This window comes from Nannobrachium achirus, assembly GCF_963921795.1.
Source record: "Nannobrachium achirus genome assembly, chromosome: 12".
NCBI lineage: Eukaryota > Metazoa > Chordata > Actinopteri > Myctophiformes > Myctophidae > Nannobrachium > Nannobrachium achirus.
This window is the reverse complement of record NC_137832.1, coordinates 42559544-42585110: the sequence shown is the minus strand read 5'-3', so window position 1 is coordinate 42585110 and position 25567 is coordinate 42559544. Positions and strand designations below refer to the sequence as shown.

The 25567-nt window shown below is 43.0% G+C and overlaps 1 protein-coding gene across 1 annotated transcript in view; it reads left to right on the top strand.

Moving 5' to 3' along the window:
• commd10 (COMM domain containing 10) overlaps positions 1-24018 on the top strand; it is a 64999-nt gene extending 40981 nt beyond the window's left edge. The window contains exons 6-7 of the mRNA XM_080737970.1: positions 17015-17074; positions 23086-24018. Of these exons, the coding sequence (XP_080594096.1) occupies positions 17015-17074; positions 23086-23124 (99 nt within the window). The 3' untranslated portion in view covers positions 23125-24018. The remainder of the gene's footprint in view (positions 1-17014; positions 17075-23085) is intronic.
• The last annotated feature ends 1549 nt before the right edge of the window (positions 24019-25567 follow it).

The window sequence follows — 25567 nt, the reverse complement described above, 5'->3', positions numbered from 1 at the left end:
AGTAATAATTATTATATTATTACAAGATAGTGCAACATGTAATGGTAAAAGGCAATAGGGAGGGAGGCAATAAAAACAGCTTCTACCACTTTTTCTAGTCACATGTTCAAATACTGGATTCTGATTGGCTAAATTCCGGAGGTTATGCAGAACAACCGCCGCAGTTGTGTGAGGACGAGATCAATGCGCCTCAGTGTACATCCGGGGACTTCAGGAGGTAGTCGGAACACCTTTCCCCCAACCAACATATGACGGTCGTAGCGGTCCTATGTTTACTAACGTGCGTACGACGTCGCCGATTTATTTGGATCCAATGCAATCCGCCAACTTTAAAGCCCCTTTTCTCTGAACCTATGCCTTTCTGGAAGCGAACAGCCTCTATTTACGGCCGGAACGGTCCTTCTAACTGACGTTAGCTTAGCTGTATGCTAGACATCTTTCTCTGCATGGAGTTGGCGTCATCTGGTGGTGAGTAGAAGATGTTGTTTGTGGAACTATTTGCTGTCGTCGCGGAAGTTTTATAGGCAATAATGATTGTAACTTAATATCCTTGCAAGTTACAACTATGTGTTTTCTTTCATGTATACGGAAAAAAGTGGTAGAAAAGCTATTTACCACTCGGGGTCGGACATTATGCTCTGATAATGTCCTGTGTGAGGGTGTTATCGGACTCGGCTTCGCCTCGTCCGATCACCCCCTCACACAGGACATTATCAGAGCATAATGTCCTCTCACTCGGGGTAAATTGCTTACTTAAAAGCTGTTTATAAAGGTTAAATAAGTTTTACTGGGTGGAGGGTGTTAAGTGTTTAACAGTGATATAGCCTCTGGCATGAAGCTGTTGCACATTCTGGATGTTTTTGATCTTATGGTGTGGTATAACGTTCTCCTGCTGGGTGGCAGGAGATCAAAAAGTCTGTGAGAGTGGTGGGAGGAGTCCCATCACGATTCAGAAATTCTTTCTTCTTAAATCTATCCTTATGGATGTACTGAATGGAGAGGAGTGAGACTCCAATGACCTTCTCAGCTCTACTCACAATTCGCTGCAGGGTCTTTGGCCTGTTGTGCTGCACTTGCCAAGCCATAGCAGGGAAGTGATGGAGCTGGTTAGGACACTTTCCACAATGCACCAATAGAGGAGGTGGTGTATATCAGTAGTTCTCAACCTTTTCAGGCCGCGACCCCCAAAATAATCATATTTCAACTGGGGACCCCCCCACCCTGACAAGCTCTTGGAATTGTAGGAGTTGGCATTACATTAGTTTGACTCCATCTGTTCCATTGTGAAAATAGCAGGCGTTGTGAGCATGTAGATCTGCTATTTTCACAATTTTGGCCTCTAATATTTGACAATTTGGCCAATGTTAACACTAAAAGTTAGTACTAAAAAGCTTGTAAAAGTCCTTAATTTGTCACTTTAGAAATGTGCAGATACCATGTATACACGTATACTGTATGTTGGTCTGTTTACTGTTGAGTGAGAAGCTAAACATCCGGGGACCCCCCAAACTAATTTGGGGCCCCCCTGGGGGTCCCGATCCACAGCTGGATTCAACTCCAGCTGCAAAGCTACAAAACGACCAAGTGTTGTTTAACCATTCCCACTCATCTTCACTGTCCACACACTTTCTGCTTGCAATGGGGAAACACATTATTTCCATCCACTATAGTTGTTCTTTTTAACCACAGACTTTTTTTCCTTGAGTCTCGATCGTCGGATGCATGCTTGATGACGTCAACGATCGTGTTGATCAACACTTAAACAGTGGTTAAACTATACTCTAAATCTGTTAGCTGCTCTACGATTTAGGTAAATCAGTTTGTTCATGGGAGCATAAGCAATACTAAAAGGTAAGCCTGATTTATAAGTAGTCGTACAACAGTGTAAAAGTAAGGCTTTCGGGTCTGCAGGCCTTTGCTATGTAGAAATGAGGCCCGGTTGTCCGGATATAGTGTGTGTTGTGTGTGTGGTGGGCGTTGATGTGTACTCATAGTGGCATGTGTATGTCCCCTCCATTCTAGGTCAGTAAGTGGCCCAGTGCACCCAGACAATCCCAGCCTTTGTGCGTGTTGCTACCAGGCAGTGTACAGTACTGAATGGACTGTGGGGACAGAGGCGTGTGAAAATCCCACCCTGGCCCACCTAGGGACAGTCAACTGTGTGTGATTGTGACAAAGACAGAGAAAGAGTGAATGAGTAAATGAATGTGTGTGTGCGTGCGTGCGTGCATGCTCTTGCCTTTCTTTACTTATGAGGACATTTGCGTTAGAACGATGGAGAAATGGGGTTAAAAGTGAGTCGATTTTGGTGCCCCTTTCCAATTAATTTGTGGATTAAAGGTGCAGTAAGTTACAGTATATGTTTTGCTAAAAATATCTGTTCTATACTGTATATAAATAACTGAAGTCTGATAATGGAGTAGAGGTTGGGTTAGTGGAGATAGTTGCACATTAAAATCTTCAGTGTGAATTCAATGAAATTAACGTCAGTTAACATTTGCTGTTACTGTGTACGATTAGAGTTGATATCGAAGAGTGAATCTAGTTAGTCCTCACTTAGTAGTTGCGTAATACGGTAATACAATTGTGTGAGTGCGTGTGGCTTAGGAAGTGCGTGTGTGCGTGGGAAGACACGGTGGCTTAGCAGGGAAACACCACACTGTTCTCTGCGTTGGAACTTGGAACACAACACACAGAGATTCTTTATGTTAATGTTTATGTTAATTTCATTAACCAGGGAACTGACCCTGAGTGGAGACAGAGTGGTCAGTGTCTGACTGTCTGTCTTAACTGTATCTATGGATTGTATGTCTTGACATTGTCTTGTGTCCTATAATGTTGTGTTTCACTGTACACAATGGCCGTGATCTGCTCTGTCATATTGTGTCGTGTATATAGTGTTGTATATGGCCATAATGTGTGTGTTGCTGTGCCATAATTGTGTCATCTCATCTGGTGCATTATGTTGTGTAGTGCTGAATGGTGATCGATGGTCATAATGTGCTGTATCGTGTCATGTACCGGAGTGTCATCTCATCTCGCATATCCTGTTGTGTAATGATGCATGTCATATAGAGTCATGTAGAGCGCATGAGGACGTCAGGAGTCGGATGTGGAAGCCACATGCTGTGGTCGAACCCCAGCCGTGGTCCCATTGTTCCCGACCACAACACGGGATGTGGTGTGTCATAATCTGAGAGGTGGATGCACAGAAACACACGTGACCACCAGGGGTGTCGCACCAAATTCTGGGCCCTGGGTACAAGGATTCACTGCGGGCCCCCCATGAATGTTCTTCGTAGGGGAGGGGGTTTAACCCATTTGGACTGGGAACGCATTATTGCGTATTATTTTGTGTTTTAACATTTGAAAAATAGCAGATATACAAGTTCACAGCACGGCACCTATGTTTCTGTAGCGTCGGCCGGGACCCCGATATCCCAGGCATTTGCGCTAACCAGTCAGCCAAAGCGCCACACACCGTATCCTACAGTCGTCCCCTCTACCTGGAAGTGCGACCACGCGTGCCGGCCAGGAGCTAAGCTCGACTTTGAAACCGGGGGGTCCGAGCGTGACTCTTGGGGGGACTGTCGTCGACTACCAGGCATAGGGTCTACAACGCCGAGGAACTGACGGAAAACCTTGTACCGCTGCCACCAATGTAGCGTCGGCCGGGAGGCGAACCCGGGACCCCGATATCCCAGACATGTGCGCTAACCAGTCAGCCAAAGTGCCAGGCACGTTGGCGAGAGCCAACACACACACCACATAGCCTACATTTGTATGTCAGTGGTGCTCAAACTTTTTCATGTGAAGGACCCCCAAAATTATATGTAGTTGGCCACGGACTTTTGCTTAAAAAAAACATATATATTCAAAGATTCGCACACATTTTCACGACTTTTCAAAAATAGCAGACCTACAAGCTTGCAGTGCAGTGCTCGGTGCCGCGCTGCGAGCTTGTGTAACTGCTATTTTTCAATAGCTAATGTATAAAATGATTAAGGCCCCTCCACCTTGGGCCCTAGTAACTCAGTCCCACTTTCCCCCCCCTTGTGACGCCCCTGGTGACCACAACCACAGGACACGACGTGTCCTCGTCCACGTGAGATAAAACCAGTAGGCAAAATGGTCATTGTGCTATACCGCCGACCACCGAGGATGTTATTTGTTTAGCCGGATCAACTACCTCCTGTTGCTAAAAATAAGAAAAGACATGCCATAGTTCTTAAGTACAATTTTTATTTTAACGTTTCTATGAGTCTCTGTAATGTCTGTGTTGGTTGGCTGTTAAATAAAGGCACTGTTCGTTTAGTAAAGACTTTATAAAGGCACTATTATACACCCAAGAAGTTATTAAGTTACAGCATATTTTCAGTAGTGTTGTTAAACCTATTATATAGTCTGTCTTCCTCTTTCTTAGAAAAGCCCACTGTTATTAAACTGCCTAGTTATCCTTCCTCTTTTCTATTTTCTCTCTTCCCCTTCTTCTGTTGATCTCTATCTTTCTCTTTCTTTAATGCCTTCTCGCTCTTCTTGTCTCCTTTCTCCCTCTCCCTCCAGCCCTCATCTGTGGGTCTGTGGCCCAGACTTTCCAGAGCATGTAGACATATGCCCCGTTCCTCTCTTAATTGGCTCTCTGTATTCATGTGGGGATGCGGAGAGAGGGGGAGAGAGGCAGGCAGCCCTTCTCTTAAAATGCCGATCCACAGCCAAGGAAATGGATGGATGGCTTGCTGATGGGCTGTTTATAACGCGGTGGGTGTCACTGGATGCAAAGAGACCCTGAGCCATTGCAATACAGGGAAAGGGGCAGAGACCCTGCCAACAAGAGAGAGAGAGTGAGAAAGAGAGAAACTTGGGGGGGGGGGGGGGGGGGGTGTTAGGATAACAGAAAGAGAGAAAGAAGGGGTGAAACCGGGAGCAAAAAGGATGGAGCGGAGAGGACGAGAACGAGGCAGGCAGGTGGGACGATCTTGACAGGGAGGAGACATGGAGATGCACCTCCCCTCCATTCTGTTTCAACCTGCAGGCAGAACCTCAGAAACAAGCAGCAGACTGTGTGAGAGGTCACAGAAGGTACACGTGCGTGCGTGCGTGTTTGTGTGCGTGTGTGTTTGTGTGCGTGTGTCACACAACACCCTCCTGTCAGGCCTAAAACCTGCGTCCTCTCAGCTTTTATCTCTTCACAAAGCAAAACAAAAGCCCCGGTTTGTTTACTGCTTATGCCTGCCTTGATTTTCTTTTGATTGTTGTCAAAGTTCTCATGGTCTCCCCTGGTGTACGTTCACGCATAACTACCACGCCTCTATTTTTATTCCATTTATTTATTATTTATTTTCATTTGCTCCCTGCTGTTTTTTTTTCTTTTTCTTTTTTTTTTGGTTTATTGGAAATTTTAGAACTAGAACAGTATCCAAAACAAGAAAGTAAAAAAGGACACGATGCTAGAAATGTTGGAATGATGGAGTGTTCTAGGTCGCCTCCCTCTCAGGTGGTTTGCCAATCAATGGAGATCAGAGTGGCTCAGTGACGCGTTGGGCCCATGCGCGCATCCGCAGGAGGCCCCTTAGCAGAGGGGAAGAGTTTCCAACATAGCGTTTCGTGGATGCTGTGAATCTGATGGTAGTCTGGAAACATGCTGAGAACTTTGTTTCATTCTCGATTCTTTAGCTCTCCCCTCCTCTCACTCTGTTTTATTGTCTTTTCTCTAAGCTCGCCTCTCCTCTGCATATGCGTATTTCCATTACAAATATGGGCAGGTGATTGACAGGGTCCAGTGTTTGAGTTTGACAGCTCTTGTTCATTGTAGTCGCCATGGGCCCTCGGTGAGCGGCTGATGTCTGGAGGTTTGGTGTCTGTCACTGTGTGATGGCCACAGGGCACTGCGGTGGCTCTGGGGCCCACTTCTCTGTGTCTCCTTTTAGTGTTGACATCACTGCACAATGTATGGATGAGCTCCCACAGGCCACTGTTCTTCAGAAACGGTTGCAGGTCTCACGGTAAGGGTCATGGGAAGATTAAACATGGTGGTGTGTGTGTGTGTGTGTGTGTGTGTGTGTGTGTGTGTGTGTGTGTGTGTGTGTGTGTGTGTGTGTGTGTGTGTGTGTGTGTGTGTGTGTGTGTGTGTGTGTGTGTGTGTGTGTGTGTGATGGGGGAGGGGTTCATTTGCCAATGAGCCTATTACTTTAACATAATAGGGATTGGTGATCAATTAACATGGATTTGGACTTTAGTATTGATCTGAAATTCAACTTGTAGGGATATTTAAAAAATGCACAAAGATTGGCATCTAATGATTGCTGTGTCCTCGTTATGACCGCGGATGCTCTAAAAGTGTGAAAAATATGTTTCATTTCACCACGTCTTTAAGGTCAGATTAAGGTGATATGAATACAAGTCATGTAAATCTAGTTAATTGAAAACCAGTGTGTGTGCATGTGTGTGTGTTTGTAAGATAAGCTGATTCAAAGGTTGTGTGCTAGTAACCAAATGGCTCAACAAACTGCTCTAGATCAGCATTTTGGAGCTTTATAGAAAATCAGTCTTGTCTCAGACACTGTCCTGATAATAGAATTTCCAAAATCACTTTCAGCAATTTACAACAAACTGCCTGCTAATATATTCTATATTCCCATAGCAATCTTTTCTCTGATCCATGTCTCTGTAGCTCTTTAGTAAAGAACAATAATGATTTTGAATAAATCATATAGGCACAGGCTTCTCTGCCTTTTCTCTCTCACCAAGGAAACACCATAGTTATATAAAAAACAAAACACCCAGGGCCGTACTTGTCTGTACTTGTGAAAAGTCAAGTGACGCTTTGTTAGCTTGTAGATCTGCACTGAACATATCCACAGTGGGTGAGCTGAGGGTAACATGCCATTAGGTCGAACACCCTTTGGATCGACACCAAACTCTAACACAAACCCTAATCCTAATTTCAGTAAAACTATGCCTAACTCTAACCCTAACCCTAAACCTAACCTCAGTAACCGTGACGCGGGTGATTATCTAACTTGCCGACGCTCGCGGGTGATTATCTAACCTGCCGACGCTGTTCGACCCAACGGGAGTTCGACCTATGGGGCAGTCCCCTGAGCTGAGATGATACAAACTTCTGAGGGTTGTACTCATGAGGCGAACTTCCAAGTGTGAACTTCCAAAGACACAAGTCTTAACTTAACAAGTTCAGGTAGGCTATTGAGAACGTCCTGAGTCTAATACAGATTTTGGAGAAAAGAAATGTGAAACACAATGCAAAATAAAAGGTAGTTACAATAGAAAGGTCAGGGGCAGGTCCTGTTTTCTTTTTACCAGTTTCGAGTAACAGCCCACTCTATAAGTGGCTTTTCAGTGCCGTTTTATATTTTTTGAGGGCACACAGGCCAAATACCAGCTTAGGAAGGATCAAATAAAACAATGACTACTAAATGGAAATAATGAATTTAGCTCCAAGGTTAAAGATGATTAAATTTTAATATAAAACAAGTATCAGTGGAATATAAGTTGTTTATTTTACAAAATAATGTATTGGCAAAGAACCAATATTACAAAGTCATATTGGTCTCAATATTTGTCATATTCAGCCTTGGACTTCACTAACTGAAGTAGGAGTGAAATCACATGAGCATAAAATAATATTAGAGATGTTGTTAAAGTTATTTTCATTGAAGATTAATTGTGATTGGACTTGCATTGATGACTGTAGTTAATTTTACACAATTTAAAATATAATTTTTCTTAATTATTAAAATATAAGATAATTAGGACTGGGATGCGATAAAAATTTTTAATCTAATTAATTACAGGCTCTGTGATTAATTAATCGCAATTAATCGCATTTTAATCGCACATCGATATTTGACCTGAGAAGCATTTTTTTCCCAAGTAAAACACATTTTGTTGTACGAGTGAATCAACAAGTGAGTTTTTTAAATCTAAATTTCGCATCCACTGGGCCAAGCAAAGCGCTCTGATCGGCTACTTCTCCCTTTGCGTTTGTTGTCTCTTCTTGGTTGGTGCATCGCTATGATCGGTATGCCCGAAACTGAAGGTTCTGTGGTGCAAAAACTAAGTGCGATTAAAATGCGTTAATTTTTTTAATCGCGTTAATTTTCTGTAATTAATTAATCGCAATTAATCAGTTAAAGTCCCAGCCTTAAAGATAATTTTATTGCTAATGTATCTCTCTCTCTACTCTCACTCTCTCTCAATCACACACATACACACATGCACGCGCGCACGCACACACACACACACACAAACACACACACACACACACACACACACACACACACACACACACACACACACACACACACACACACACACACACACACACGTCCTCGGGTAAATTACTGTTTTGTTGCAGAGTTTAGCCTAACCATTGTTGTGTACCTTAAGCTTTTCACGTTGGACCCTTGCTGCACCTTTTTCTCTGGCATGTTAGACAGTTTTTGGTGGATACAAATCACATAATTATTCAGCAAACAGCTGAATAATTATTCAGTAGCTCGCTTCCCCGCGAACATAATGTCACTCTCATGGACTCGTGGCACCCACATACAGGTACAGTCTAAAAATCATGTCTGTTATAATTGTTTCATTTATCTACTGTAAGCTGGTAACGTTAAACAAACAGCAGCTCTGCCTCTCTCGCTCTCTCTTGCTCTCTCTAGATATGAACATACCAAAAACATACCAATTACCCTCCACCTCCCCCTCTCCCTATAACGAGCACAGGGACCGCTCAGCAGCATCTCGGGTCTTTGACAAATACCACTACTAATGGGTTGTGTCATCCTAAATTTATACAGCACTCCACATGCTGCATTTGCTTTAGTATTGCACTAAACCATAAAATGTGTTCACAGACATACAGCTCATTTGATGACATGTTTCATTTCCAATAACGGGGGAATGATGATACAGTTACAGGCATACATACAGCACATTAAAATGAGCACATGAGGTGCCTGAGTTAAAATCCGATCCCCCTCTTATCTCACACGTCTCTTCTTTCATACAGTAGATGCAATGAAGACAGATGGACACAAACCAACAGAGACGGCCACAGAGGTGGCTGCATCAGTGGCTTATGGATAATTTACTGCATACTTTTTATGACAAAAATACTTCTATTTAGCTGAAACAAAGTGTTGACACTTTTTTCACCTGCGTACACACAAACCACACCCATGTACGCTGACATTTACATATTTGCTAGTTTCAAATAATTTATTTCAACATAACAATTTGTTTTTAGAGCTTCTGTTGTGAGGTTGACATCTCTTATTTTGTTTATAGCTGGCAAGGCTTCTGACAACAAAAACTAAAGTTTGTGCAGAAACCGTTTCCCCTCATATTTCTCTCATTTAAAGGTGAATGACACTGATAAGGTAATGTATGCGGCAAAAAAACTAACAAACAACACTGACTTAAAATGTCTGCTGTCATCCACATTCTTGCTGATTGATGGACAAATGAAACTTGTGCAAACGACTTACTACTGAGTGCCTCTCGATAAATCAGCAGAATGTAGCATAGATCAGTGGTTCTCAACCTGTGGGTCGGGACCCCCAGGGGGGTCCCCAAATTATTTTGGGGGTGTCCCCAGTGTGCAACATTGTTTTCTCACTCAACAATAAACAAACCTACATAGAGTTTAAGTGTATAGAGGGTATCTGCTGTGTGACAATTGTGACAATTTAAAGACTTTTTAATACCTCTAAAATGACAAATTAAACATGGGCGAAATTGTCGAATATTAGAGGTAGAAAATCAACTCTTAGTGCTCATCAGGGTGGAGGGGTCCCCAGTTAAAATATGATTATTTTGGGGGTCGCGGCCTGAAAAAGGTTGAAAACCACTGGCATAGATGATGGAATGATGCTGCAAGGTTTGTTGCATTGGTGATTTAATGTTTGTGTAGTGGATGCTCGATTTAATGATGTCACGTGCACGTCGCTTAACACCTACTATACAGGTCTATTGATATGCATGCAGGCTCGTTTCTTTGTTAAAACACCCTGTTGTGACACTAAAGCGTTTGTAAAAGTTGTCGAGGTGTGAACTTGGGGGTTGTTTGGCATCGATGCATGTCCGTGAGAGGCGTGACACGGCTCAGAAAAGATACGGGACGGCGTGTACCCACGTGACCCGACCAATACAACACTGATTGGCATACAGTATATCGAAAGACTGAAATGTAGGCAGGTACATGTACTGTAAGTAGACAGACAGGCCCCTAGCTAGACTGGAAGGCAGATGAACATAATGCCAAAGGCAGAAATCATACATACAGTTAAGTTGACAGAATGACAGATTGGCTGCATGGCACTGATAGATCAGTTAGCCAGAAAGTAAGTATTGGTACTTGAACTAGCTTTTCCATGATTAAAAATTATGTTCAATAAGACAAGAGGAGAGAAATATACTGTCTGCATGCTTCTGTGTGTGTGTGTGTGTGTGTGTGTGTGTGTGTGTGTGTGTGTGTGTGTGTGTGTGTGTGTGTGTGTGTGTGTGTGTGTGTGTGTGTGTGTGTGTGTGTGTGTGTGTGTGTGTGTGTGTGTGTGTGTGTGTGTGTGTGTGTGTGTGTGTATGACTGTAAGTACAGTAGATAGGAGAGATGTATGGGGAGTTAGGGAGGGCGACACACTCCAGCTGTTCAGCCTCTTAAGCTCATCTCCTTTTTCTCTGTCTAATTTTTTTGTCAAGAGGTGTCAGTGACAAGGCAATCTCAAAGAGCACTCCAATTGGATAACATAATAATAACTGTCCAATAACTCAGCCCAACAGAAGACATGTTATTGTAATATTTTTTACTCATACCTGGAAATATTTCTTTTCACCTTTTTTTTTATAATATATTTTTACACATTTCTGTGTTAACTCAGTCGGTGCCATATTTAAAGTGGGGACCTCTTGTATTGCCGGTTCACCAACAAAGGGTTAAAAAAATAGTGTGCACGCTGGTGCACACATTCGTGCACAGATCATGCACTATGCATGTGCATGCTTTTCACAGCTTTCAAACAAAAAAATCCGCTTGGAAATCCGTTCAGGCATTCAGGAGAAGGCTGCCCTTATGTTTTCTTCAAATGTAAACAAACATGGCTGCCATGTTTGAAAGATGGGGTTGGTGTGGGGGTTAAACATGCAATTTCGCGATCGCAATCATGCTTAGTACACTGTTGGAGGTCCAAATTTTTTTTTCTTCAAAAAAAATGTTTTCAATTTTTTTTTTTTTTTTTTATTATTTTTTTTTTTTAAAGACGTCCAGAAGACGTCTGGCAGGGAGGTCCTTAGTGAAAAAGACGTTTTTATTATAAAAACGTCTTTTTTGGCAGGGTATGAAGGAGGTGAGCTGTATAAAAGTCCTGACCCTGCTCTCAACCCTGCAAAAGCTTCCCCTTAGCCACACATTCTACTGTAGGTGTAAAATAAAGCCATGGCACGGTCACACAAACTGTTGTTAAACTGTGTCTGTGCCAGCCGTTCAGTGATCTTGTTCAAAAGTGAGTTATGTGTAACCAGCGGTTGGTTAGTTTGTTTGTGTGTGTGTTTGTTTACATTCGTTGGAGAGGAAACATGAAATGCTTCATGAATGATGACAAAAGTAAAGTATCAGTGAAAATTTGCCACCAGGATTTATCTTGTCTTTAAAGACCTTTTAAACAGGATCTGTGTAGATCCTAGACATCTATATGAAGGGCTTGGGATTTCTATAAGACTGTAGTAGTCCTGATAATAATCATAATCATACTGTATATCTAATTTATATTGCACTTATCCAAACAACAACACAGTTACAAAGTGCTTTCCAGAAACAAATCAGCAACAGAATGTATACTACTTTTATGGAACTCTACTAAAATATTTAGTGCTGTATTAAATGATTACCAAAATGCATTGTAGTGGTTGTATACTGTAACTTGCTGTACTATACTTTGCAGTTGCTATACAATGACGGTACCGCATGGAGGATTGATTGACACTAGTGAGACCCTTGGACCTAATTTGCAGAGCATTCTTGTTATGCATCTATTATGGACTTTGACATGTATATTTTAGACTTTGCCCTGTGGCGGAGTGCCTCAGAGAGGAAGAATTCTTATTACTGATAAAAATGAACGGAGTACGGGAGGGTGAGGGAAGGGGAGAGGAGATAAAGGAATAGAAAAGAGAAAGAGAGAGAGAACTATAAACCAGGAGTGCTTTTAGCGCCATACAGTATAATGCACCTCACCCGTCCTCACCATCAGACTCAATAAACCACATGTGGATTGTCAGAAAGCTCCGCATCTCCAGAAGAACATAATGACTGAGAGAGAGACAGAGAGTAGGGTGGAATGGAGAAAGAGACTGCAAGCAGCTTTGATGAGTGTTCCAAATCTGTGCTATTATACTATTATACCGTTGGACATGGACACAAATAATTGATGAGGAGTGCCTTTTTATGTCCACCCAGCTCAGCCTATCCTGTCCCACTCGCACACGCTCTGCGTGCTTTGGGAATACCAGTTACCTGATGGAACACAGCGGGGCCTGATAAATCTGACGTTAATGATGATGTTTAATTTACAGCGAGCCTGGAGCTCATGTGTTCAGTAACCTCTTGAGGGGCACGAAGGAGGAATGCCTGTTGATGACGCCGTATTGAATAACTGTCATAATACTGTGTGCCTCCGTAGCCAGGCGTTACTGTGTAATACTGCATTGTATACTGTACATGTATGTGATGTGATACCCGACTTCATGTCCGAACAAAAAAAAAGCTCCATAACCATTAGGCATGGGACGATATGCGATATTATTGTGATTATAAATACTCACGATAATCGTATCGTGGAGATTTAATTTATCGTGATATCGTCCTCCATCATGCACTGGGATCAAGACACCTTTTTATTTGCCGAGCTGCATATCCGGTACTATTTAAACGCTCTATTGGTAAAAGGTACTTATAATATACGTACTTGATACAGTCTTTTTTTCCACTTTCTATCAAATGTCTTTGCCAAAAAAATAGCCGATTTACAAGCTCACAACGCGTCGCTTTGCGACGCGTTGTGAGCTTGTAGATCTGCAATTTTTTGGGCAATGTTCCGCCCCAGGATAATGGATTTTGATTATCGCGATAATATCGTAAATCGCGATTTCTTTTGTCACAATAATCGTGATATAACATTTTCATATCGTCCCATACCTAATACCCATACTAAAACTCATACACAAAACAAAATCCCTTTTCTAATCATAGAAGGACACTGTATATGAGATCATAGATTTAAAAAAAATAGAGTTGTGACTCGTGTGGGTTCAGTATTTCCTCAGTGCTGATTTAGACCTGTATACTGTAGGTACTGTATAATGCCCAAGAATGTTATGGCCCACCTTGCCAGTGGATTTGAGGAGTTCTGCTGGAGATCCTCTCACTGAACTCACTTTGTCAAATACGATGCTGTCAGCCTCCTGCCAAAAGATGTAACAGAATATTCAGGGCTGTGTTTCATACATTTTTTACCCTAAAATTAGAATGGGCCAATTTTTGTTTTGTGAATTGTCTCCCTTACTATTCATAACTATATAACTGATATATGATTATGTGCAGTGGTAGCGTGTATGTGAACAAATTTGTGATTATCTTTGTGAGTTAATCCTGTGTGTATCCCTTGAGGTTCGGTGTGTGTGTGTGTGTGTGTGTGTGTGTGTGTGTGTGTGTGTGTGTGCGTGTGTGTGTGTGTGCGCGTGTGTGTGTGTGTGTGTGTGTGTGTGTGTGTGTGTGTGTGTGTGTGTGTGTGTGTGTGTGTGTGTGTGTGTGTGTGTGTGTGTGTGTGTGTGTGTGTGTGTGTGTGTGTGCGCGTGCGTGTGTGCGTGTGTGCGCGTGTGTGTGTTTGTGTTGGTATGTACTGTAGCTGTGATGATGGTGGTGATACAGCCTATCCCCATTAGTGTTAGCCTAGATCTGTCAGAGCCTTGTCTGGTTGCTTGGCAGGCCCTCAGAACTGCTACGGCTAATGCTGCCTGCCAGAGGAACAATGGGATGGACCTAACACACACACACACACACACACACACACACACACACACACACACACACACACACACACACACACCCTCCCTAGCAGCATACCTGTCTTCATACACGGATACCGTACACACCTCAGTGCCTGTAAAAACACACACTGATCTGAATATACATGTATATATTGTACATCCGTACATCATCATCACTCACTCACACACACACACACACACACACACATGTTGGCAGAGGTTTCTTTATTGTCGTTTTATCTTGATAACTAGGCTGATGTTCTAGCTGTGACCCTGGTAAACTGAGGAGCATTAACTATTTAGGACGACCCAAATAACCAGTCATGTGACACTGCTCTACCCTCCTTAGTTTAGCGTTTCTTTCGCGGTTCTACCATTGCTGTGAAAACAAACAGAAAACAGAGTGGAGTGGGACGAGAAAGCAAATCATAAGCTGAGTCTCCAGTCTGATGTCAGATTACAGATTTAGCATGGTACCCAGTTCCTTTATGAAATTACATTTTGTATGTACTGGATTTCATTCACTTTGACACATTTTTCATGCAAGATGATTACGTAAGATCATTTATACTCAATTATACTTGCTTATTGGGCTGTACAGTACTCAAAATAACCGTCCAAAATGGTGATGTTTTTGTGTGTATGGCTTTTCATTTTCACCAGGGAATAATTGGAAAAGACGTAGGCATGTCCTGTGCGTGACTTACACGGAGGCTGCATTTGCAGTGGTAGACAATTTAGTTTTTTCTTTAGTGGCATTTTTAATTCAAGGCCTTGCCCCACATTCTCCTCGAGTTCTGGAGCTGTGAGCAGGGGCATGGACAAGAGATAACATTTCCCCTCTCTGCTCTCCATTATGAATGATAACGTTGCTTCTAATTATTATCTCCGCCATTAATTTGCTGTGACACATGGCCTCGCTCCATACACCCACCCATCCAACCAGCCAGCCTGCCAGTTGGCTTCCAGCTCTAAGCCCTGTGTAGTACTACCCAAGCGCCAAACTGGCTCTCAGTAAAGCAATTGTGGTGTGGGGAATATTGAGCTAGATTCTAACGCCCTGACAACTCAAATTTGTTATCATTTTCTAAATTATCTTCCTTAATCCTTTCTGCGTTCCTTCCTTCTTTCCTTCACCCTGTTTGATTTTCCGCTTGCTTTCCTTCTTGACTTTGTTTGTGCCCTTGCCCCCATGTCTCATGATGATTCATCGTGGTGCAGCTGGACCAGTAGCTTTGCTAATTTGTGCCATTTCCAACATTCAGCATGATGGCACTGAGTGTACTTTGCTGCGAGGCTCATCCCTTCAGTCCGGGTCGTCGTGCCATTCAGCCCGTGCCGCCGATGGCGTGACAGCATTGTGATGTTAATAGCGATACAGTGACGGCTGCCCTTGGTTTCTCAGTTTTCTCGAGAATCTTCTTCACCAGCTTGAGTGTTAAGAGAGAAGAGTGAAAACGTAAAAGCGAATGTGTGATAAAAATGGAAAGAGCAGATTTTGAAGGCATGACTCTGAAAGAGGTAGCCATCTATAAGAAGGTCTCTGTAGTGGTGTTTTCATAAAGCCTCTTAATGCGCATTAAGGCTTATTCGCTTAAATCTTTTTATGGAAACACTTCAAAATTCGAATAAACTTTCATTATCTGCAAAAACCTTTATCCGCTTGGAGGAGGTGGATTTTGAGGCTTTATCGAATAAACTAAACAAGCATTTGTGAATGGAAACGGGTCAGACAACAAATGCGAATAAATTATGACGTTCTGGGTCCATATCGTCCTCCAACTTAACACTTTCCCCTGCCGCTTAACGTCCATTGTATAGCCTTAGCCCACAAAACAAACCGGTTGTTTGTTACACACGGAGTGACACCGTGTGTAAATTCCTCCCGTTTTCACCTCCCGGAGTCAAGCCATCCATGGCTAACCCTTCCTCATCCGTGATCGGACAAAAGTGGCCGATCTACAAGCTCACAGCAGCTCGCATCCGCGTCTCCGCGCCGCGTTGTGAGCTTGCAGATCGGCCACCTTCCAGAGGATGCTGAAACTTGCAGTATGAGTGTGGAGTGCACTGTGTGTGCATCGATCGAGTCACAGCAGTCAGACGTGCAGTGCTCACGCCTCGGTTCAGTCTGAAAAAATCAGCCCGATCAACTTGTGCGACCGTCGCTAATTCGAATGACACCCGCAAATGGAAACAGGCTAAATTCGCTTTGTCTTAATGCGAATTTCGAATAAGCTTATGGAAACATGGCTTGTGTCTGCCTGTATGTATGTCTGTCCGGAGCTACAGTAAGTAATCTTACAAACAGATCTGTCAATGCCAACTTCTTGTGCTCTCACTAATGTGAGAGCTCACTACTGTAATTCTTTTCCACATGAAATCCGGAACTTTAATTTGATACATGAAGCCACACTGTTTCACATATGCAAATAAGAGGTAGCCTATTTTATATTTTGCCCAATTATATATTGGAAACTACTGTATACACGTGACTTTGCTGATAGGTTCGCAGTGGTTCCTGTTGATAAAATGGATCTCGACCATCAAACCAAGTAAAAGTTAACCTCAAAGAGAGTGGAAGGGTTTCTCACTGTGATGGATCCGTCTCAGTGAATGGTACAGAACATTATGTATCACTGGTGAAAGCAGACAGCAAGCAAGCTGCCTGGTGGGTGTTCTGTTGTGGGGTGAGGCTCACACTGTGCTCTCATCTCTGCTCGTCTCCTTTGCTCTATGCTTGTCCATTTTTACCTCCTTATTTGTTCAAGGTCTCTGTCTGTCTGTCTGTCTGTCTGTCTGTCTGTCTGTCTGTCTGTCTGTCTGTCTGTCTGTCTGTCTGTCTGTCTGTCTGTCTGTCTGTCTGTCTGTCTGTCTCTCTCTCTCTCTCTCTCTCTCTCTCTCTCTCTCTCTCTCCTGTACTACTTTGACCTCTTCTCCGTCTCTGTCACTACAGGCTCAGGAGAATGTCTTTGTTGAGTTCAACCACCAGGAGCTGCTTGACTTCTACAACAAGGTATGTACTATATGTACTGTGTGTGTGTGTGTGTGTGTGTGTGTGTGTGTGTGTGTGTGTGTGTGTGTGTGTGTGTGTGTGTGTGTGTGTGTGTGTGTGTGTGTGTGTGTGTGTGTGTGTGTGTGTGTGTGTGTGCGTGCGTGCGTGCGTGCGTGCGCGCGCGCGCGCGCGTGCGTGTGTGTGTGCGTGCGTTTGTGTGGTTGAGTAGCAACATTGCTGTCTTTGTCACTAATATTGAATATTAACATAAGAGGTTAGATATTATGACTGTGGCAAGCTGTGCTGTCGTATTGACCATATTCACACAATGGCCATTCCCCCCGTAGTATGAGAGAGTATCAGAGAAAAATGGCTGCCGTGTAAATAAGGTCATATTTGTGCTTTCTGTCGCAATAATGTTTGTGCATGTTACAAACCTTGTGCTGTGCTGTGCTGTGCTGTGCTGTGCTGTGCTGTGCTGTGCTGTGCTGTGCTGTGCTGTGCTGTGCTGCGCTGTGCTGTGCGTGTGCGTGCGTGTGTGTGCGTGTGTGTGTGTGTGTGTGTGTATGTGGCACTGTTTGGTTCAAGACAAATAGTGTCCCGTGGTCTAGGGAACATTAAAATATGTATTTGGGATGAAATGTACAGTATCGCCCCTGGGACACAGACGGGAGATACTGTCAGTGTGCAATTGGTGTGCAAACTCATCTCCTGATGCCACTGCATGAGACAGACAAAAAATATCATGTTTGCAGAATGCTTAAAGGGATATTTAACTTTCAAAAAAACTTTCAGGCTTTCAGGCTTTTACGAACACCCTGAACAGTTTTTAATTTGCTTGATTCAATATTTAGATATTTGATGTAAATGTTACCAAGCCCTGCTAACATTTACATCAAATATCTAAATATTGAATCAAGCAAATTAAAAACCAAGCCCTGGTAACATTTACATCAAATATCTAAATATTGAATCAAGCAAATTAAAAACAGTTCAGGGTGTTCATAAAAGCCTAACTGGGAAAAGCCTAAAAGGACCAAAAGCTTTTTTGAAAGTGAAATATCCCTTTAATAAAAGGTACTGTATGCAGTAAGAACTTTATTCCAGACACTCAGTTGGTCCATAGAGTACATACATATATTAGTCAACACACAAAATAAATAAACAGCGAAACACCATAAAATCATAAATAGAGGCTGACTCTCCAGTGTTTGCGCAGCCTAGATGAGTATGACAGCACTTCCCAGGGTTGTCTATATCCTCAATAATATGTTCCTGGACTCATCCAGACGAGACATGAATCCATACTTCCTTTAGAGTGCCTTAAGAGAGCCTCGCATGTATGGATTCTACAAGTTACAAGTTGACAAGTAGAAGCCTCAAGGCATCATTGTGGTCCACTTTAAGCCTACCTTTCTGGTATGTGCACCACAAGTAAGCTGTATACATGGGAGTGCAAATCGCTTTAAATACTACATGCTTGGCCTGAACACATACTGCACCCTTGCGAAGGAGCATATTAGCCTGGGCATAAAGATTGCAGCATTGTCTCTAGAGACATCTCTTGAGATTATCAGTGAAAACGTGGCAAACAAGTAGGTTCGGGAATGGCTTATTGTCGGTATCAGCCGGTAACACGTGGGAGGATTACGAAAGTCTGACATCTCATTATTCAAACTACGTCGCTATGTGTGTGGTTAGGGTTAGGGTTAGAGATATGGTTAGTAATGGGGAGAGACGGACAAACACAACGCAAAGAGTAATGAGTGTCGGAACAACATTACTCACCCGGCAGTCTGTCCCCGTTACAATGCGCTAGACCCCTGTGAGATGGATTGCTGAGGTGGAGCGCCACACCTACCACCAGCTCCCAGTATTTTCCGCACAACCTGCCGCACCCAAGCCATGCTACTCATACGCTGAGTTGGCAGTGACCATGAACTCGTGGTCCAAAGGCAAGTGCTCTACAGACTGAGCTACCCGGACACGTGGTTTCTCACTATCTTTGACACTACTCTTTTTTTGCCTTGTATATTATCGTTAACATAATTTGAGCACACTTTCAATAGCTGCTGTAAGCCTGCACTGTATGGACTCAGAACGACAAGGTCATCGGCATACATAAGGTGATTGATGATAGAGTTACTTATAAGACAGCCCTTATTGCATGTACTATATCATCCTCCTAGGGTAGAACTTAGTTAGAAACATGCTGTGCTATTAGAAGAGCATAAACATAGCAGAAAGAGATAGAGAACAGACACTGTCAAACTGCGAACTCTTTGACACTAGCCAAAAATTGCTGATCCACAAGCTCTGGCAGTGATTAACTACAAACCTTGGCCGTCTCCTTTCCATGGATCAACGGCTCTCATCTGCATTCACCAAAATGTTGCTCTGCCCTTCATAGAGTAGTTAATGTTATGGTTATGATTTGGACTGTGATATCAAAGAGAAAATAATAATGTTAATTGGAACATGATGCAGTGATATTGTCGCATCAAGACTAGCACAGACAGACTTTTAAAAGGGAGCCGTTGTGTGAATGGAGGAGAGACATTTTTAAATCGATTGTTTTAATGTTTCACCTTTGGCATCTGGGTAAAAGCCATAATGTTCCCAAGAGGTTAGGCTTTTCTTTGACACAGTCGTCCATGCTGGCATTGATTTCACGGAGCTCCGTGTTATGACGTAACTCCAGCTGTGAAAGATGATGGACAGAGGCTTTACTCCTTTTATTAAAGGCATAGTTCTCCCCCAAAATGACTTATTTTCTATCGATTGGGGCGGCCATAGCTGAGTGGTGGTTAGTGAGCCTGCCTGGGGAGCCAGAGCCCCTGGTTGTCCCAGGTACGATTCCCGGCCAGGCCACCAATGTGTCGATGTGTGTCCCCGAGCAAGACTCTAGTCTTAACCCCTAATTGCTCCCCGAGCGCCGTAGAATCCAATGGCTGCTCACTGCTCCTAGCTGTTATAGGATGGGTAAAATGCAGAGGACAAATTTCACGTATGTACAAATGTACTGTGAGAAAAACACCCCAAGGCGTATTGATTGCTCATGCTCACCCCATGGAGACTTGAATTAATTACATTTTATTTTATTTATTCATATTTATTCATATTTTTTGTTGTTGTTTTTGTCAAATTCCTAAGCCAATTATTTGATGATAATAATAAAGACCCTCATGTCCGGTAGGAGACACAAAGAGTCTCCTTTAAACTCTCTAAATAACAGGTAAACTCACCTAAAACTATTAAGTAGTGCTCTTCCAAGCACAGGTCTCTGCCAGGTCAGGTATGTTATTGTGGCCTCCTGGTGGCGCTATAATAGTCCAATGTGAAAAGGGTGCCATGTCTTCTTCTGCCTTTAACTCTTTTACTGCTTTATTTATTATTTATTTATTTGTGCTACTGCCATCAAAAAGTAGCTTACCTTTGCAATAGAAAATTATCTATGACTCTGCTTTCATTTGAAGAACACACCTGTTTAATTTTTTCCAACTCAGGGACTTTATGAAGGTTAAACAAGTTCAGTCTCTAACGATTCCTCCTCTGTCGATAATAGAAAGAGCTCTCATCAGGAATCCGAGAGAGGGCGAGATCATTTAGCGACCTACAACCGGGTCGCAACGCGGTCGGTTGTTTTCAGCGACCGGTCGCAAAAGCTACCAACCGGGCCGGTAAATCACCGACCGTGCCGCTAAATCGAGCGACCGGGTCGCTAAATCGAACGACCGGGACGCTAAAGCCACCTACCGGGACGCTAAATCCATCGACTGGGTCGCTAAATCGACCAACCGGGACGCTTTTTCACCGACAGGGCTACTAACCCTAACCCTAACCCTAACCCTAAACTTAACCTCAGTAACCTTACCTCAGTAACTAACCTGCCGACGCAACCTCCCGACCGGGTCGCTAAATCACCGACCGTGCCGCTAAAGCGAGCGACCGGGTCGCTAAATCTTCCGACCGGGGCGCAAAATCTTCCGACCGGGTCGCTAGATGTACCAACCGGGTCGCTAAATCTACCGACCTAAAACTGCAGGCAGGTCGGTAGATTTAGCGACCGGGTCGGTCAATTTAGCGGCGCGGTCGGTGATTTACCGGGCCGGTCGGTTGATTTAGCGACCCGGTCACTCGATTTAGCGACCCGGTCGCTGAAAACTACCGACCACGTTGCGACCCGGTTGTAGGTCGCTAAATGATCTCGCTCTTACTGCCCTTTGAAAGGGGCATCATATCTGGGTTTTATACTCTCCTGGTGGACTTCTCGCCTGAAACATCTAAATCTAGATTTAATGCCTGGAACTCTGATTTACAAGGGGAACTAACAATAGATGAGTTTAACATAGCCTGTGAGGAGGCTCAGGCACAGACTAGTAATACTCGTTTAAAATTGCTGCAATATAATTGGTTGATGAGGGTGTACATCACACCAGAAAAAATAAACAAATTTAATTCTAATATCCCGGACACTTGTATCAGATATAACGATGATAAAGGCACTCTGTTCCATTGTTTGTGGGCATGTCCAAGAATAAAGGCGTTTTGGGAGGAGGTTAGAAAGGAGCTACAACGGATACTACTTATTAACATTGAGCTAGATCGAAAACTCTTCTTATTAGGCCTTTACCCGATCGGCCATAGGATAAAAAACAACGAGATAACATTTCTGGATTTTGGGTTCCTACAAGCCAAAAGGGTTATCGCCCTTTCATGGAAAAAGACAGGGAAACCTAGCATCGCTCACTGGTTTAAGGAACTGTCTTTGTGCCTTCCATTAGAAAGAATCACATACACTCTCAAAAACAAACAAGAGCTATTTGAGAAAATATGGGGGAATTTTAACCAGTATGTCAAGGGCAATGATCTTTCTTATTTAATGGAGGAACCAGGTGTGGGGTAGCTGCAGTCTCTCTGCAGTCACTTGTCCGGCCTTATGGCATAGGACTCTGGGTGTAAATAGTGTAAATGGTATATGTGCTCTTTGTATCATAATTATTTAATACTCTTATGTGTCGTGTTAGTGTCAGGTTTCTTTTTTTTTTGTATGTTGTTGTATTTTCTTTTTTTTTTGCTTGTTTTGTCTGTATGTAGCCTATTATTGTCCTGTATATGTTGTTTTGTATGTCTTTAAAAAGAATGAAAAACTAAATAAACATATTGTTTTAAAAAATATATATTAAATTATCTATGCATTATTTCCCAAAGATTATTTTTTTAATCTTTTTTTATAGCTGTAAACCAGCCAAACTGACTGCAGGGGGCAGCCAAATGCAATGAATGACACTGCAATTGTCACCCGCATCCCCCCGTAGCTCAGGCCATAGAAATGCATTTTCTAGATCAGGTCCACATCATTTCGCCATCATTATTGTTTATGTGTGGTGGAGATTTGAGAGCAGCGTTACGGGAGATTTTTACTGTACACACCCGTGCGACCCCTCATCAGCTTACAGTGCTCAAACAAGGTAAAAGAACGAGCGTTCATATTGGCAATATATATAGTACCCCGCCAGAATCGGGCGTATGTTAAAGTACATAGCGGTAAAAGAGTTAATCTGCACGGTAATCTGAGCTGGATTCATGATACCAAAAATGTGTCGCAAAAGTTGACCTGCTGGTGGCGCTATAACATGGCAATGTGAAAAGGATGGCATTTGTTCCACGACCTATGTGGGGATTTGCGTGCAAAATATGTGTGCATACATTGTGTGTGTGCGTGTGTGTGGGCCTGCTTGCTTGCTTGCTTGTATGTGTGTTGCAGGGGAGGTTGAACTTGCATGTTGTATTGCGTGACATTTGATGTCTCCAAAGGCTCATTTCTGCCTGACTGCTATAGTGACATCCCTTCCCTCATGTACTGTGTGTGTGTGTGTGTGTGTGTGTGTGTGTGTGTGTGTGTGTGTGTGTGTGTGTGTGTGTGTGTGTGTGTGTGTGTGTGTGTGTGTGTGTGTGTGTGTGCGTGCGTGCGTGCGTGTGTGCGTGCGTGTTTTCTCTAACACAATCTCTACCTCTCTGTTTTCTTCCAGCTAGAGATCGTGCAAGGGCAGTTGGATTCCCTCACTTGATGCCTGGTGCTCATTGTACACACACACGCACGCACGCACGCACGCACCCACGCGCACACACACACACACACACACACACACACACACACACACACACACACACACACACACACACACACACACACACACACACTCACATGCTCTAATTGTGTTGCTGACAGCTATGCCAGCTGCTAAAAGAGTCCTGTGACACTGTAAACATTCTTAGAGGAACCGATTTATAAAAGAAGTCACAAAGAAGTCATCTACATAATTAATTGCAAGGCAGCAACTTCATGGCAACATGAGCTCCTTTTGATCTGCCGTCTGTCTCCATAACGAGAACATCTCAACTGGAAGAATATAAGCATCATGTCACCATTCCTGATGGATCACCCAGCTTGATCTTTACTTCATTCATACAGTATGACGGTGTCCAGTGCCAAAAATAGCTACAAGCCCACAATGCGTTGTCTTTTGAGATATTGTGAACGTTCAAATCTGCTATTTTCAGTTAGGGACACCATCATGGTATAAATTAGCCATTATTGTTTTTAATTAGTCAGTGGAAGGATGCAGTGAGATTATTATACTGCTATAATACCATGTCCATTTGAAATGCAATTAACTCTTACAAAACTGCTTTATTATGTTGTGCTCTACAATAGAGAAGCATCTTGCATATCGGTGGTCCCTATGAAACTGTGCGAGAGCCTGAAATGTTTTTTTTTTCTCTTCTCTGACAATTGTGAAACTTAACCGTTTGCCTACGCCCAAGGAAATGTCAATGAGACCATAATGAAATGTCAATATGCCACTCAGGATGAAAATAAATCGGTCCACTTTTGTAGCCCCGAGAACAAATTGAATGTCTGCGAGATTTTCAATAAACATCCGAGGTGGAGGTGAAACCTGTCCATGTTGTTGTGCTGTGAAGGCTCATTATTTCTCATCGGCGCCAACCTGGACCACTGGTTCACCAGATGGGATTTATTGGAGTGTATACGTCCATGTGTGCTTGCTTGCTTCTTGGGTGTGTGTGTGTATGTGTGTGCAGGGGTGTCACAAGGGGGGAAAAAGTGGGACTGAGTTACTAGGGCCCAAGGTGGAGGGGCCTGGAATTATTTTATACTTTAGCTATTGAAAAATAGCAGATATACAAGCTCACAGCGCTGCGAGCTTGTAGATCTGCTATTTTTGAAAAGTATTGAAAATGTGTGCAAATCTTTGAATATATGTATTTAAGCGAACATTTGTAACTCAAATTTTGTTTCATGAGGTGTCCCTGGAACTAAATATTTTGAGTTTGGGGTCCGTGGCTAAATACATATCATTTTGGGGGTCCTTCACATGAAAAGGTTTGAGCACCACGACATAGAAACATAGGTTTTTCAAAAAACCTTAGAAGGATTTGTAATATTCAAAGACTTTTTCATGATTTTTCAAAAATAGCAGATCTACAAGCTCGCAGCTGTGAGCTTGTATATCTGCTGCACAAAATAATGCGTATTAATGCGTTCCCAGTCTAAATGGGTTAAACCCCCTCGCCCTATGAAGAACATTCATGGGGGGGCACGCAGTGAATCCTTGTACCCAGGGACCCAGGCACACATGGACGCCTCTACGTCCTTGTGTGCTTTCTTGCTTCGCGCGCGTGTGTGTGTGTGTGTGTGTGTGTGTGTGTGTGTGTGTGTGTGTGTGTGTGTGTGTGTGTGTGTGTGTGTGTGTGTGTGTGTGTGTGTGTGTGTGTGTGTGTGTGTGTGTGTGTGTGTGTGTGTGTGTGTGTGTGTGTGTGTGTGTGTGTGTGGGCTTGCAAAGCTATCTTTGTGGGGACCTCATGTCCCCACAAAGATAGTACAATCCAGGGAAAAAAACATGTGGGGACAAATTAATACGTCCCCACAAGGTCTTTAGGGGTTAGGTTAAGGGTTAGGGTTAGGGTTAGGGTTAGGGTTAAAATGAATGGAATGTCCCCACAAAGATAGTAGACTATGTGTAATGTCCCCACAAAGTAGCAATTGCAAACCTGTGTGTGTGTGTGTGTGTGTGTGTGTGTGTGTGTGTGTGTGTGTGTGTGTGTGTGTGTGTGTGTGTGTGTGTGTGTGTGTGTGTGTGTGTGTGTGTGTGTGTGTGTTTGTTTTCTCAGTTGCTCAGTCCCCGTAGAGCAGAAAAGAAAGGTGTACTTAACCCAGCCAGCACCATTCAATATTATCCACGTTATCCAACTGGATCTCCTTTCTGAGTGTATCTATCAGTACTCTGGAAGCTGTAACACTATTATGTGATTTCAAGCTTCACTCAGTGTAGCTAATTCTTCCCAGCATTCCCTTGAAACCTGTGCTTAATATTCACTGGAAAGTATTAGCCTTGACATGGAGTTGAGCGGTTAGTAAGATTTGATATTATAACCAAACTAAATGATTGCTTAGAATTGTTGTGGCTCTCCCAATAAATATGTTACTGA